The 14,704-nt window shown below is 43.7% G+C and overlaps 1 protein-coding gene across 1 annotated transcript; it reads left to right on the forward strand.

The window, feature by feature from the left end:
• The first annotated feature begins 3,144 nt into the window (after positions 1 to 3,144).
• LOC311119157 (mannosyl-oligosaccharide 1,2-alpha-mannosidase IA-like) lies at positions 3,145 to 13,292 on the forward strand. Its single transcript, XM_084193899.1, has 4 exons — positions 3,145 to 3,280; positions 10,952 to 11,075; positions 11,633 to 11,726; positions 13,145 to 13,292. The coding sequence occupies exons 1-4, from the start codon at positions 3,186 to 3,188 to the stop codon at positions 13,189 to 13,191; spliced, it is 360 nt and encodes a 119-aa protein (XP_084050025.1). The 5' UTR covers positions 3,145 to 3,185; the 3' UTR covers positions 13,192 to 13,292.
• Positions 13,293 to 14,704: the final 1,412 nt, after the last annotated feature.

Genomic DNA, 14,704 nt, shown 5'->3' on the forward strand with positions numbered 1-14,704 from the left:
GATGATGGAGATAACAAGCCTTTCTCGCTGCAGTGAGAGGTAGCAGAGTGCCAGAGGCAGGCGAGACATTGTATCATTCACTTACTGTAGGACAAGGGCACAGGCAACTCATATTGACATTATTGATGATCATAATTCTAATGGTTGGTTACTCTGACATGCATTTAAATGTGCGTCCCAAATGGCACACTATTTCCCAGAGCCTTGGTCAAAGGCTAATATAGGAAATATGGTGCCATTTGGGACACAGACTATATGAACACTCAGCTCAACCCACCTCCTCCTCCTCCTCTCCTTCTCACATCACTCTTTTAGCTGAGTCACCACACGGTGAGACGGAGACACTGTCAAAGAGCACTGTGACACTTTGCAAACACACACACACACACACGCTAGGCTTGGGCGGTATAGAGCCCAACAGTGGAGGTGTCATAATACTCATAAAACCTAGCGTTTTTCCACCATTCATTTTTCCCATAGGGAATTGTAGACACACTTAAAATAAGGGCTGTGTTTCATGTAGGCTTACCCTGGTGTGATGTTTTATGTAAATCTCTCTCGGACAAGGTGACTTTTATCAATATATTTTGCTCTATTTACTCTCAGATTCAAACATTGTAATTAGCATCAAAGTAGACATCATGCATAAGAACAAATCCCTGCAAGTCATCTCTAGCTGATACCTTTGCAAAAAGGTATTGTGTCAATTTAAAACTTGAACAAGACAGTTCACAGAATTGTCAGTTGAAAGACATTTGCCCAATTTATTCATTACTACATTTAGCTAACATTAGGCAGTTAATCCAGAGATTCTTACGTTTGCCTCGATTCGGCTGTCTGTCCAGATCACCATGGTATTTGTAGTTCTTTATGATAGCCACATTAGCAGCTAATTAGTACAGCCCTTATTTTAAGTGTTTCTAAAATCCCCTATGAGGAAAATGAATGGTGAAAAAAAATGATTGAAACCATTTCCCTGTTTGACTGCTAGGTTTTATGGGTATTGTGACTCATACTGTGGTACTCTATACCGTATATGGGGGTATTATTATTATAATATATATATATACATATAGATATTTTTGCCAGTCACATGGTATGTTTGTTTACAAAGAGCAAATGGAGCAAAAGGAAGTTTCGTGTAGTGACGTCCACTGTTGAGCAGCATAAGAGAGGTGATCAAGTTACACTTGAAATGTACTACTAATGTTTGCCAGCTAAATATTTTATAACTAGCTATAAGTTAACCATCTTAGTGCCAAATACATTTTCTCCAGCTCAGGGCTCCAGCTATGCATGTGGTTTAACTTGCTAGCTATAGGTGGCTAGCTTGCAAGATCAAGCTTCTTGGTTACAGCACAGACAATCAATCCCCTCCTGGATCAAGTGTGAGTAGCCTTTTGAGATAGTTGTATAACTTTATGAACTGGGTTGTCTGTCCTTGCATTTAGTTTATGTTCGCTTGCGCTTGTTAGCATTTAGATAGCATCCGCTATGGGAATTCGATACTACTTTGTTAGCATAAATAAATATATATACAGTGTCTTCGGAAAGTATTCAGACCCCTTGACTTTTACCACATTTTGTTAGGTTACAGCCTTATTCTCATGGTCTGAGAGTCTTTAGGTGCCTTTTGGCAAACTCAAAGTGGGCTGTCATGTGGCTTCCGTCTAGTCACTCTACCATAAAAGCCTGATTGGTGGAGTACTGCAGAGATGGTTGTCCTTCTGGAAGGTTCTCCCATCTCCACATAGGAACTCTAGAGCTCTGTCAGTGACCATCGGGTTCTTGGTCACCTCCCTGACCAAGGCCCTTCTCCCCCGATTGCTCAGTTTGGCCGGGCGGCCAGCTCTAGGAAGAGTCTTGGTGGTTCCAAACTTCTTCCATTTAAGAATGGTGGAGGCCACTGTGTTCTTGGGGCGCTTCAATGCTGCAGACATTTTTTGGTACCCTTCCCCAGATCTGTGCCTCGACACAATCTTGTCTCAGAGCTCTACGGACAATTCCTTCGACCTCCTGGCTTGGTTTTTGCTCTGACATGCACTGTCAACTGTGGGACCTTATATAGACAGGTGTGTGCCTTTCCAAATAATTTCCAATCAATTGAATTTACCACAGGTGGACAACAATCAAGTTGTAGAAACATCTCAAGGATGATCAATGGAAACAGGAAGCACCTGGAGCATTGTGTGTAGATTGCTGAGGATTTTTTTCCCCATCCATTTTAGAATAAGGCTGTAAAGTAACAAAATTTGGAAAAAGTCAAGGGGTCTGAATACTTTCCGAAGGCACAGTATATATATATATTTTTTAAATGCTTGGAAAGAAATAGCGCCCCTTGTGTGCACTGCGGTAATACCGTATACCCCGGTATGGTACGTTATGAAGGTCTGGAAATCTGTATACCGCCCAACCCTAACACACACACACACCAAAGGTCTGATACGTGCACATACGCATGCACACACACACAAACGATATCCCTCTCCCTCTCTCTTTTTCTAGTTCTCTCTGTTAGCAGCCTTGCATCTCAATTCTAAAACCAGCACTCTCTGTCTTTCTCTCACTATTTAACCCTCTCTCTTCTATCTCTCTACTTCTCTCTCCTTCTAACTCTGTCTTGGCAGGTAATGCAGATTTGTCTGACCTGTTAATCTTACTTTGAGACAGTGCTTTCACCCTCCCTTGGCCCTGCTTTCAAGAGGCAGGCAGCAGAGAGAGTGTAGGTTTAATTGAACTGCTGTGGATTACATCAATGAGATTGCTTTTAATCCTTCTCAGAGCAGCGCTGTCTCTCCGTTGTCCCTGGGTTTGTTATGTTCTACATAATTAGCTTTGTTGAGAGAGGCTGGGAAGCCATCTGGAAAGTATTGGGGCTGGAGCTACACTAATTAAACTCTCTGTGTTTGACTGTACACTACATCAAAGGGTTCTACATGAAACCTTTTTCATCGGAAGAAAAAGTTATTTGACGGTTCTTTGTTGGGTGAAAAGGGTTCTGTACTTTGAACCAAAAAGGTTTTTCTTACAGGGGCCAAGATGAAAATATGCCTGTGTTGATGGCACGTGGGAGTGGTGTGTACTTCTGTGGGGGTGGGGGTGGATTTTGCACAGGTGTGTGTACCTCTGTCTTTGTGTGTTTCTGTGAGTGTTTACTAAGTGTCCCTCCTTCCTTGTTCTTGTAGATGTTCAAGAGGAAAGTGATGGTGCTTGGGGAGAAGCTGCTACCGGCCTTCAACACACCAACGGGTATCCCACGTGGAGTCATCAACCTGGGCAGGTGAGCCTAGGCACCAGCCCCCATTACATTTACATTTACGTCATTTAGCAGACGCTCTTATCCAGAGCGACTTACAAATTGGTGCATTCACCCTATAGCCAGTGGGATAACCACTTTACAATATTTTTTTTTTAAATATTTTTTTTGGGTGGGGGTAGAAGGATTACTTAATCCTATCCCAGGTATTCCTTAAAGATGTGGGGTTTCAAATGTCTCCGGAAGGTGGTGAGTGACTCTGCTGTCCTGGCGTCGTGAGGGAGCTTGTTCCACCATTGGGGTGCCAGAGCAGCGAACAGTTTTGACTGGGCTGAGCGGGAACTATGCTTCCGCAGAGGAAGGGGAGCCAGCAGGCCAGAGGTGGATGAACACAATGCCCTCGTTTGGGTGTAGGGACTGATCGGAGCCTGAAGGTACGGAGGTGCCGTTCCCCTCACAGCTCCATAGGCAAGCACCATGGTCTTGTAACAGATGCGAGCTTCAACTGGAAGCCAGTGGAGTGTGCGGAGGAGCGGGGTGACGTGAGAGAACTTGGGAAGGTTGAACACCAGACGGGCTGCGGCATTCTGGATGAGTTGTAGGGGTTTAATGGCACAGGCAGGGTGCCCAGCCAACAGCGAGTTGCAGTAATCCAGACGGGAGATGACAAGTGCCTGGATTAGGACCTGTGCCGCTTCCTGTGTAAGGCAGGGTCGTACTCTCCGAATGTTGTAGAGCATGAACCTACAGGATCGGGTCACCGCCTTGATGTTAGCGGAGAACGACAGGGTGTTGTCCAGGGTCACGCCAAGGCTCTTCGCACTCTGGGAGGAGGACACAACGGAGTTGTCAACCGTGATGGCGAGATCATGGAACGGGCAGTCCTTCCCCGGGAGGAAGAGCAGCTCTGTCTTGCCAAGGTTCAGCTTGAGGTGGTGATCCGTCATCCATACTGATATGTCTGCCAGACATGCAGAGATGCGATTCGCCATCTGGTTATCAGAAGGGGGAAAGGAGAAGATTAGTTGTGTATCGTCAGCGTAGCAATGATAGGAGAGGCCATGTGAGGATATGACAGAGCCAAGTGACTTGGTGTATAGCGAGAATAGGAGAGGGCCTAGAACTGAGCCCTGGGGGACACCAGTGGTGAGAGCACGTGGTGCGGAGACAGCTTCTCGCCACGCCACTTGGTAGGAGCGACCGGTCAGGTAGGACGCAATCCAAGAGTGAGCCGCGCCGGAGATGCCCAGCTCGGAGAGGGTGGAGAGGAGGATCTGATGGTTCACAGTATCAAAGGCAGCAGACAGGTCTAGAAGGACAAGAGCAGAGGAGAGAGAGTTAGCTTTAGCACAGAGAAGAGCAGTCTCAGTTGAATGACCAGTCCTGAAACCTGACTGGTTTGGATCAAGAAGGTAATTCTGAGAGATAGCAAGAGAGTTGGCTAAAGACGGCACGCTCAATAGTTTTGGAAAGAAAAGAAAGAAGGGATACTGGTCTGTAGTTGTTGACATCAGAGGGATCGAGTGTTGGTTTTTTGAGAAGGGGTGCAACTCTCGCTCTCTTGAAGACGGAAGGGACATAGCCAGCGGTCAAGGATGAGTTGATCAGCGAGGTGAGGTAGGGGAGAAGGTCACCGGAGATGGTCTGGAGAAGAGAGGAGGGGATAGGGTCAAGCGGGCAGGTTGTTGGGCGGCCTGCAGTCACAAGTCGCAAGATTTTATCTGGAGAGAGAGGGGAGAAAGAAGTCAAAGCATAGGGTAGGGCAGTGTGAGCAGGACCAGCAGTGTCATTTGACTTAACAAATGAGGATCGGATGTCGTCAACCTTCTTTTCAAAGTGGTTGACGAAGTCATCCACAGAGAGGGAGGAGGGGGGGGGGGGGGGGAGGAGGATTCAGCAGGGAGGAGAATGTGGCAAAGAGCTTCCTAGGGTTAGAGGCAGATGCTTGGAATTTAGAGTGGTAGAAAGTGGCCTTAGCAGCAGAAACAGATGAAGAAAATGTAGAGAGGAGGGAGTGAAAAGATGCCAGGTCCGCAGGGAGTCTAGTTTTCTTCCATTTCCGCTCAGCTGCCCGGAGCTCTGTTCTGTGAGCTCACAATGAGTCATCAAGCCACGGAGCTGGAGGGGAGGACCGATAGCTACAGTATCCTATTAGCTACAGTATCCTATTATAAACACATACAGTGCCTTCAGAAAGTATTCAGACCCCTATAATTTTTCCACATTTTGTTACGTTACAGCCTTATTCTAAAATGGATTAAATTGTTTGTTTTTCCCTTATCAATCTACACACAATACCCCATAGTGACAAAAAAATAAAAAAATAAAAAATGTTTAAAAAAGTACATACGGATATATCACATTTACATAAGTATTCAGACCCTTTTACTCAGTACTTTGTTGAAGCACCTTTGGCATTAATTACAGCCACAAGTCTTATTCGGTATGACGCTACAAGCTTGGCACACACCTGTATTTGGGGAGTTTCTCCCATTTTTCTCTGCATATCCTCTCAAGCTCTGTCAGGTTGGATGGGGAGCATCGCTGCACAGCTATTTCCAGGTCTCTCCAGAGATGTTCGATCAAGTTCAAGTCCGGGCTCTGGCTGGGCAACTCAAGGACATTCAGAGACTTGTCCCGAAGCCACTCCTGCGTTGTCTTGGCTGTGTTCTTAGGGTCGTTGTTCTGTTGGAAGGTGAACCTTCGCCCCAGTCTGAGGTCCTGAGCGCTCTGGAGCAGGTTTTCATCAAGTATCTCTCTGTACATTTCTCTGTTTATTTTTCCCTCAATCCTGACTAGTCTCCCAGTCCCTGCCGCTGAAAAACATCCCCACAGCATGATGCTGCAACCCCCCATGCTTCACCGTAGGGATTGTGCCAGGTTTCCTCCAGACGTGACGCTTGGCATTCAGGCCAAAGAGTTCAATCTTGGTTTCATCAGACCAGAGAATCTTGTTTCGCATGGTCTGAGAGTCCTAGGTGCCTTTTGGCAAACTCCAAGCGGGCTGTCATGTGCCTTTTACTGAGGAGTGGCTTCCATCTGGTCACTCTACCATAAAGGCCTGATGGGTGGAGTGCTGCAGAGATGGTTGTCCTTCTGGAAGGTTCTCCCATCTCCACAGAGGAACTCTGGCGCTCTGTCAGAGTGACCATCGGGTTCTTGGTCACCTCCCTGACCAAGGCCCTTCTCCCTCGATTGCTCAGTTTGGCGGGGCGGCCAGCTCTAGGAAGAGTCTTGGTGGTTCCAAACTTCTTCCATTTAAGAATGATGGAGGTCACTGTGTTCTTGGGGACCTTCAATGCTGCAGAAATTTTTTGGTACCCTTCCCCAGATCTGTACCTCGACACAATCCTGTCTCGGAGCTCTACGGACAATTCCTTCGACCTCATGGCTTGGTTTTTGCTCTGACATGCACTGTCAACTTTGAGACCTTATATAGACAGGTGTGTGCCTTTCCAAATCATGGCCAATCAATAGAATTTACCACAGGTGGACTCCAATCAAGTTGTAGAAACATCTCAAGGATACTCTGAATACTTCTGTAAATAAGGTATTTCTGTTTTTTATTTGTAATACATTTGCAAAAATGTCTAAAAACCTGTTTTTGCTTTGTCATTATGGGGTATGTGTTTAGATTGATGAGGATTTTTATTTATTTAATCAATTTTAGAATGAGGCTGTAATGTAACAAAATGTGGAAAATGGAAAGGGGTTTGAATACTTTCCGAATGCACTGTATGAGACCTTACCAACGCATTTAGCTGGATTGCATTGCAGTAAGAAGGTGGTGCATATTTTATACTTCTGTCTACATTTGAAATGTTTGAAATTTGTGGCCTCGTCTTGAACCCACAAATGAAATAACGTGTTTGACCCTGATCTGTGCGATTTTATCGGGACCCCCATATGCAAGACCCACCACCCCTGTACACTTTTAATTTTTCACTGTCTTATCTTCTAAAAAGACATCTCTCTGGCACCTCTGCCTGCCACCTGCTTCCAATTAACCCGCCCGTCTAAGCAGACAGATGCTGGCAAATTTAATTAACTGATTCTAGAGCTAATTCCAGTTAGATGGGTAACATGAACCCTGGGTACAGATGGCGAGGAACGATACACCCCCATTATAAATTATATCCACATAAGTAGAGGAACGTATATGTACAGAAACTACACATACATACACACAACGCATGCTCTACACATATGCACACAAACACACACAAACATGCAAGCACACCAAGACAGTTGTGAAGCGGGCACGACAAAACCTATTCCCCCTAAGGAGACTGAAAAGATTTGGCATGGGTCCTCAGATCCTCAAAAGGTTCTACAGCTGCACCATTGAGAGCATCCTGACTGGTTGCATCACTGCCTGGTATGGCAACTGCTCAGCCGCCGACCGCAATGCACTACAAAGGGTAGTGCGTACGGCCCAGTACATCATTGGGCCAAGCTTCCTGCCATCCAGGACCTCTATACCAGGCGGTGTCAGAGGAAGGCCTTAAAAATGGTCAAAGACTCCAGCCACCCGAGTCATAGACTGTTCTCTCTGCTACCGCAAGGCAAGCGGTACCGGAGCGCCAAGTCTAGGTCCAAAAGGCTTCTAAACAGCTTCTACCCCCAAGCCATAAGACTCCTGAACATCTAATCAAATGGCTACCCGGACTATTTGTATTCACTGTAAGGTCTACACCTGTTGAATTCGGCGCATGTGACAAATAACGTTTTATTTTATTTGATACATACACATACCTACACCCAAACAGCAAGGGAATTCAGTATAGCACCGCTAATATGCTGCCTATGGGCTGACTTGTCTATGTAGCATGTCCAATGTGGTCTTCCATATATCTGGACTACTTATAGAATACTGCTGGTGCTCCCAAAAGGCCTCAACACATTGAAGAACCTCCAACTAAATGCTTTGTAATTAGCGAAGCGAACACATTCATACAAGGAGCACAATGAGTAATGCATATAGAAAACATTGAACACTTGTTTGCAAGTTACTGAATGCTAAAGCTGAGAATTATTTTTGCAAGTTTCCTAAAGTGTGCAATGTACCAATTTACAGTGCCGTCAGAAAGTATTCACACCCCTTGACTTTTTCCACATTTTGTTGTGTTACAGCCTGAATTTAAAATTGATTCAATTGAAATGTTGGGTCTCTGGCCTACACACAATACCCCATAATGTCAAAGTGGAAACCTAAATAAGTTAAGGAGTAAAAATGTGCTTAACAAGTCACATAATAAGTTGCAAGAACTCACTCTGTGTGCAATAATACTGTTTAACATGATTTTTGAATGACTACCTCATCTCTGTACCACACACACACAATTATATCCAAGGTCCCTCAGTCGAGCAGTGAAGTTCAAAAACAGATTCAACCACAAAGAATGTCCAATGCCTTGCAAAGAAGGGCACCTATTGGTAGATGTAAAAAAAAAAAAAAAAAAAAGACATTGAATATCTCTTTGAGCGTGGTGAAGTTATTACACTTTGGATGGTGTATCAATACACCCAGTCACTACAAAGATACAGGCGTCCTTCCTAACTCAGTTGTCAGAGAGGAAGGAAACCGCACAGGGATTTGACCATGAGGCCAATGGTGACTTTAAAACAATTATAGAGTTTAATGGCTATGATATAATACTAACCTAAATGACAGAGTGAAAAGGAAGAAGCTGGACAGAATAAAAAATATTCCAAAACATGCATCCGGTTTGCAATAAGGCACTAAAGTAATTCACTCCTACTCTACGGGCCCTGAGCTTACTTTAGCTTGAGCAGTTAATGATGTAGCCCCAAACTTTTAATAAGCATATTCATCAGGACTACATCTCTCGTTGCTTCAATCCCTCTATAGTTTCTATTTTTTTTCCCCATCCTCCACTAATAAATTCAGTTCCATTCATCACTTTATAACTTTCTATTAATGTAGGATTAGGTCATGTAATATAATGTAATGACATTCCATCTCACCTCTGATTAGGTTAGTCATACTGTAGTAGCACATCATTGAAGTCGTAATTTAGACATAGACGTACTGTTATTCTGAGATGGCTGCGAATATCATCCTCACAGTGCACTACTTTCATAGAGAAATAAGACAAAAGGATATGGGTTGCATCCGAAACCACACCCCATTCTCTATATAGTGTTCTACTCACTAAAAGTTACTACTTCGACCAGAGCCCTATGGGTGCTAGTCAAAATTAGTGTACTATATAGGAACTAGGGTGCCATTTTGGACACAGCCATGGTTTATTGGTGACCCTGGTTGACTCCAGACTTGGTTGGTGCTCTAGCTTTAGACTCTAAGATGAACTTAATGCTTTCCTCACCTCTGCAGGGGTAGATGGGTTATTGATCTACAGAGGGTAGTAAAGTCTCCCACTCTGATCCACAGACAAGTGATGCGGTGCATTAGATAGCGTCTTGGTTGGTGCCCAAGAGGGACAAACAGATCCAGACCTGCTTAATCTTAATACTGTGTCCTAAATGGCACCCTATTCACTATATAGTGTACTACTTTTAACCAGGGCCCATATGGCTTTGGTCAATAGTAGTGCACAATGTTTTAAATAGGGTGCCATTTGGGACGCAACCTTAGTCTCTCTACTTTCTTCAGCACCAAAATATAGGTAAACACATTTTGGAGATATTTTAGTTGTTGGTGCACTAGAACGTATTGTCACGATCGTTGTTAGATGAAGCGGACCAAGGCGCAGCGTGATATGCGTACATTTTATTTAAGTACACACACAAACAAAAACAACAAACCAAACGATACGTGAAGTCCTAGGTTAACACCAAAACAAACCTTACGGAACAAGATCCCACAATAAACATGTGCCAACAGGCTGCCTAAGTATGGTCCCCAATCAGAGACAACAAGCTACAGCTGCCTCTGATTGGGAACCACCCTGGCCAACATAGATATACACGAACTAGAACACAATCCTAGAAAACTAAACAATGAAACCTACACACCCTGGCTCAACATATAAGAGTCCCCAGAGCCAGGGCGTGACACGTATAAATCTTTGGCTCCAAGACACTAAATTGCCTCAAAGACAAACCAGGGAACTACTGAAAGTGACACCACACTGAGGTCAAAACTTAATGTTTTTCTTTACTGACACAGGTGTTGATTGTTTATCTGTAATTGTAGCATCATATCAAGTTGCAATGCTATTTATTTGCCCATTATTGACAATTGGTCAGAGTTTAATTAAGTCCAATACTTTTTATTTTATTTAATTTCTTTAGCAGACGCGCTTATCCATAGTGACTTACAGTTAGTGCATACATTTTTATTTTATTTTTTATACTGGCCCCCGTGGGAATCGAACCCACAACCCTGGCGTTGCAAACGCCATGCTCTACCAACTGAGCTACATCCCTGCCAGCCATTCCCTCCCCTACCCTGGATGACGCTGGGCCAATTTTGCGCCGCCCCATGGGTCTCCTGGTCGCAGCCGGCTACGACAGAGCCTGGATTCAAACCAGGATGCCACTCGGGAAATAAGACTTTCAGTCTTAAAAGTTACAATCTAATTAAAACTTTGCAGAACATAATGAAAATGCTTTGTGCTAGCATGGATTTATTGTCCTGAGTGAGAACCAGTGTGTAACTTTGTGTGTTGACTCTGGTCCTCACTTGCCGCGGTATGGTTTCTGTTGCAGTGGCACCAGTTGGAGCTGGGGCTGGGCGTCAGCTGGGAGCAGTATCCTGGCGGAGTTTGGAACCCTGCACCTGGAGTTTGTCCACCTATCAGAGCTCTCCAACAATGGCATCTACACAGAGAAGGTAAATACTACAGTACCCACAATACTGTGAGTGACTTGGGTTGCAAAAATCCTGAAACTTTCCCAGTTAGAATCCTTCAACAGGAAGTTCTCAAAAACCTGGGAACTTTGGGGATGTTTTTGCAATTTTGTAACCCTATGTGTGACTGCCTACTACAGAATATCAGATTTTACTAGGTAAAATATGTTAAACTGTTAACATTTTATGCTTATCAGTGCATGTTGTATGTCATTATCCATTTGTGTTTTTCTTGCTGCAGTCATTACTCTAGCCTCTGGACAATATTCTTTAGAACTTAACTTTCAATTTATTTAATGGATATTTGTGAATGTTTTTAATGGGCATACTGAACGTAATGTTAACTTTCATTGGATTATACGTTTTCCTTCTAATTCAGCTGTCAGTCGCAACTTCAGTGAACAAATACTTCCAAAGGACATTTAAATCAATTAGAAGCATACGTGATGCCAAAGTTGAAATCCTCTCTACAGTTATTTTAGTTTACAGAAGGATTTTTCCTTCAAAGCTAATGTATTTATTACTGTGTGGTGTTGCAGGTTATGAATATCCGAAAGCTGTTGAACAAAATCGAGAAGCCTCACGGTCTCTATCCCAACTTCTTGAGTCCCGTCAGTGGAAACTGGGTCCAACGTGAGTACTGGCCTCCACTGAAGGAGATACACATGATTATATTATTATCATGGAACATAAGGGCACTGGCCAGCCACACTAGTAGCCGGGTGACATTCTACTAGCCAAGGGTACAAAATCTGTGCCATGCGATATTTGTGAAGACAAAATGTCACTCGCCTGGCAGGCTAATTTGCCACATTTTCTACTAGCCTGGTCTAAAAAGTACAATCCTCTGGCTAGCGGGCTAGCTTAATTTCCATCACCACACTTCACTTATCCACAGGAAAGCTTTTGCCACTATACAAGCACCACCTTTGTAATTGTAGTACAGCAGTAAAGAACGTCCTTGGTTAACCCAGTCAAAGGCGATTCTGATTCTCTTTTATACTGTACAGGAACACCGTAATTCCATATTATTACCCTCTAGTCATCTGTGAACTGATCCTATGACTTTCTACACAGAAACTCCTCCGACCTTGCAGGAGCTCTCCCATTTAAATCCTTTTGAGCGTCCTTGTCAGCCATCCATCCCTCTTTCTTCCTTTCTTTCTTTCCCTATCAATGTCAGTCTCAAGCAGTGATATGACTCGCCTCGCTCTGGGTTATTCAAATGATAATGAATCAAATTAAGTCGGGAAATTGAATCTTTTCCGATTCAACTGAAAGGCAGAGAAATGGGAGATGCCGAGATGGCATCTGAAGATGTGGGCCTGAAAGTCCTAATCTGGCTGATTATGGGGCTAATTGTTGTTGTGGGTGAATGGTTAATGAAGCAGGTAGATAAGGAGGAGGAGAGGAAGGAGAGGGACAGTGGGTGTTCAGCACGGGCTGTGTTTCTGTCAGCATGGGCACATTGAACACAGAGCAGAAAGCACAGATTTACACACACCTCTCCCCCAGTCTCTGCTGTTCTGTTGTCAAGGGCTAAGAGAACGCTGCGTGATAACCTTTCACAGTGTGGAGGAGTGTGTGGTGGTGGAGGGTGGGTGGGTGTGCATGCGTGCTTGCATGCATGAATGTGTGTGTGGATGTGTGAGCACACAAACACCTCTCCAATCCAGTATCTTATCCAGAGTTGTTGAATTAGCATGAAATTGAGTGGGATGAAAAAAAATCAACAACCACAAGTGTATTCATATCTCAAGTTGTACCAACCAATAATAATTTGTATTTAAATTAAAACCACAACTGTGTGGGTAGTTGATAAAGCTAGCCATAAGGGACAGTTATTTTCTGTGCAAAGGCTACTCAGAGTATGAAACTACAAATCAGTCAGTCTGTCATATCCCACATATACCCTGATTCTATTTGACTCATTGGTTATTGGGTTTAGTAAACCCAAGGTCGGCTGCCTGTGAGACTGCAGAATAATGTTTGTGAAAAAGACCCTCCCTGTGTGGAAATAATGTCAGATTTCTCTATTTTTCCTATCCCAGATCACGTTTCCATTGGCGGCCTGGGGATAGCTTCTACGAGTATCTGATCAAATCATATCTGATGTCAGACAAGACCGATGAGGAAGCTAAGAAGATGTACTACAGTGCTCTGGAGGTAGGAGTAATTCCATATAGCATGCAGAGAGGGACCTGCTGCTGTCTTCAGGGGGCCTCTGTAGGGAATTGATATATGCAATATGGAAAGATATATGGGTGAAGGGAATGACGGAAAGGTGGTCTGTTATCGCTGTGGTTTTAGAATTCAGCATAGTTTTAAAGTATATCATAACAAGTATCAGCAACCTGTGACGCACAAACACACACGACACATGCACACGTGTAAGTGGTGCACACACAAAGTCACAAACATACACGCGCACATGCAAATATGGCACACACACTCACAAACACCCCCTACACACACACACAGACACACACTCCCTCACCACACACCACACACACACACTCACAGACATGGCACGACACACACACACACAACAACCTCCTCCACACACATACACCCAATCCTAAGCCATCAATTAGCACAATATCTTCTCCTTAAATACCGTTGACGCTAGCCTTTTAGCTGATGAGACTATTTGCTCATTAGAGGGTCAAGCCAGAGGCAAATACATTAATTATAGACAATCTCTCTCTTGTGGCCTGGTATTTGAAATAGTTATAGTTAGCCCTTTTCTGGTATCACACCATAGCTATACTGTGTGTGTTTGTATAGTGCTCTCAAGCGTAGATAGTACAGTAATAATTTGAATTAGTATTCAAATAAAGGATTAGCTTTCAAATAAAGGTAGATACTAATTAATAGATAAAAAGTGAACATCCCTTAAATGCTAATTAAGACACTGTGTGAAATGCCACAGATTTCAATTAATTCCCACACCATGGTAATGGCAAAAAACGCCTAATTAGAAAAGTCTCACCATATCTGCCCTTAAGGAATGCATTAATGGAAAACATTAATTACAGTAGTATTCATAACATTAGGAACACCTCTTTCCATCTCATAGACTGACCAGGTGAATCCAGGTGAAAGCTATGATCCCCTATTAATGTCACTTGTTAAGTCCACTTCAATCAGTGTAGATGAAGGACACAGGTTAAATAAGGATTTTTAAGCCTTGAGACAATTGAGACATGGATTGTGTATGTGTGCCATTCAGAGGGTGAATGGGCAAGACAAAATATTTAAGTGCTTTCGAATGGGGTATGGTAGTAGGTGCCAGGTGCACTGGTTTGAGTGTGTCAAGAACTGCAACGCTGCTGGGTTTTTCATGCTCAAGAGTTTCCCGTGTGTATCAAGAATGGTCCACCACCCAAAGGACACCCAGCGAACTTGACACAACTGTGTGAAGCATTAGAGTCAACATGGGCCAGCATCCCTGTGGAACATTTTCAACACCTTGTAGAGTCCATGCCCAAATTGAGGCTGTTCTGAGGGCAAAAGGGGGTGCAACTCAATATTAGGAAGGTGTTCCTAGTGTTTTTTATACTCAGTGTATAATAGAGTAATGGGAAGTTTATGTTTTAATGAGCAATGTC

This window comes from Coregonus lavaretus (genome assembly GCF_964263955.1).
Source record: "Coregonus lavaretus genome assembly, contig: HAP1_SCAFFOLD_4009, whole genome shotgun sequence".
Classification (NCBI taxonomy): Eukaryota; Metazoa; Chordata; class Actinopteri; order Salmoniformes; family Salmonidae; genus Coregonus; species Coregonus lavaretus.

Bases quoted from the DNA above. Each gene is read 5' to 3' on its own strand.
- LOC311119157 (XM_084193899.1), top strand. From the start codon at position 3,186: ATGTTCAAGAGGAAAGTGATGGTGCTTGGGGAGAAGCTGCTACCGGCC. The intron at 3,281-10,951 runs GTGAGCCTAGGC...TTTCTGTTGCAG, and splicing joins GGAGTCATCAACCTGGGCAG to TGGCACCAGTTGGAGCTGGG. The intron at 11,727-13,144 runs GTGAGTACTGGC...TTCCTATCCCAG, and splicing joins CAGTGGAAACTGGGTCCAAC to ATCACGTTTCCATTGGCGGC.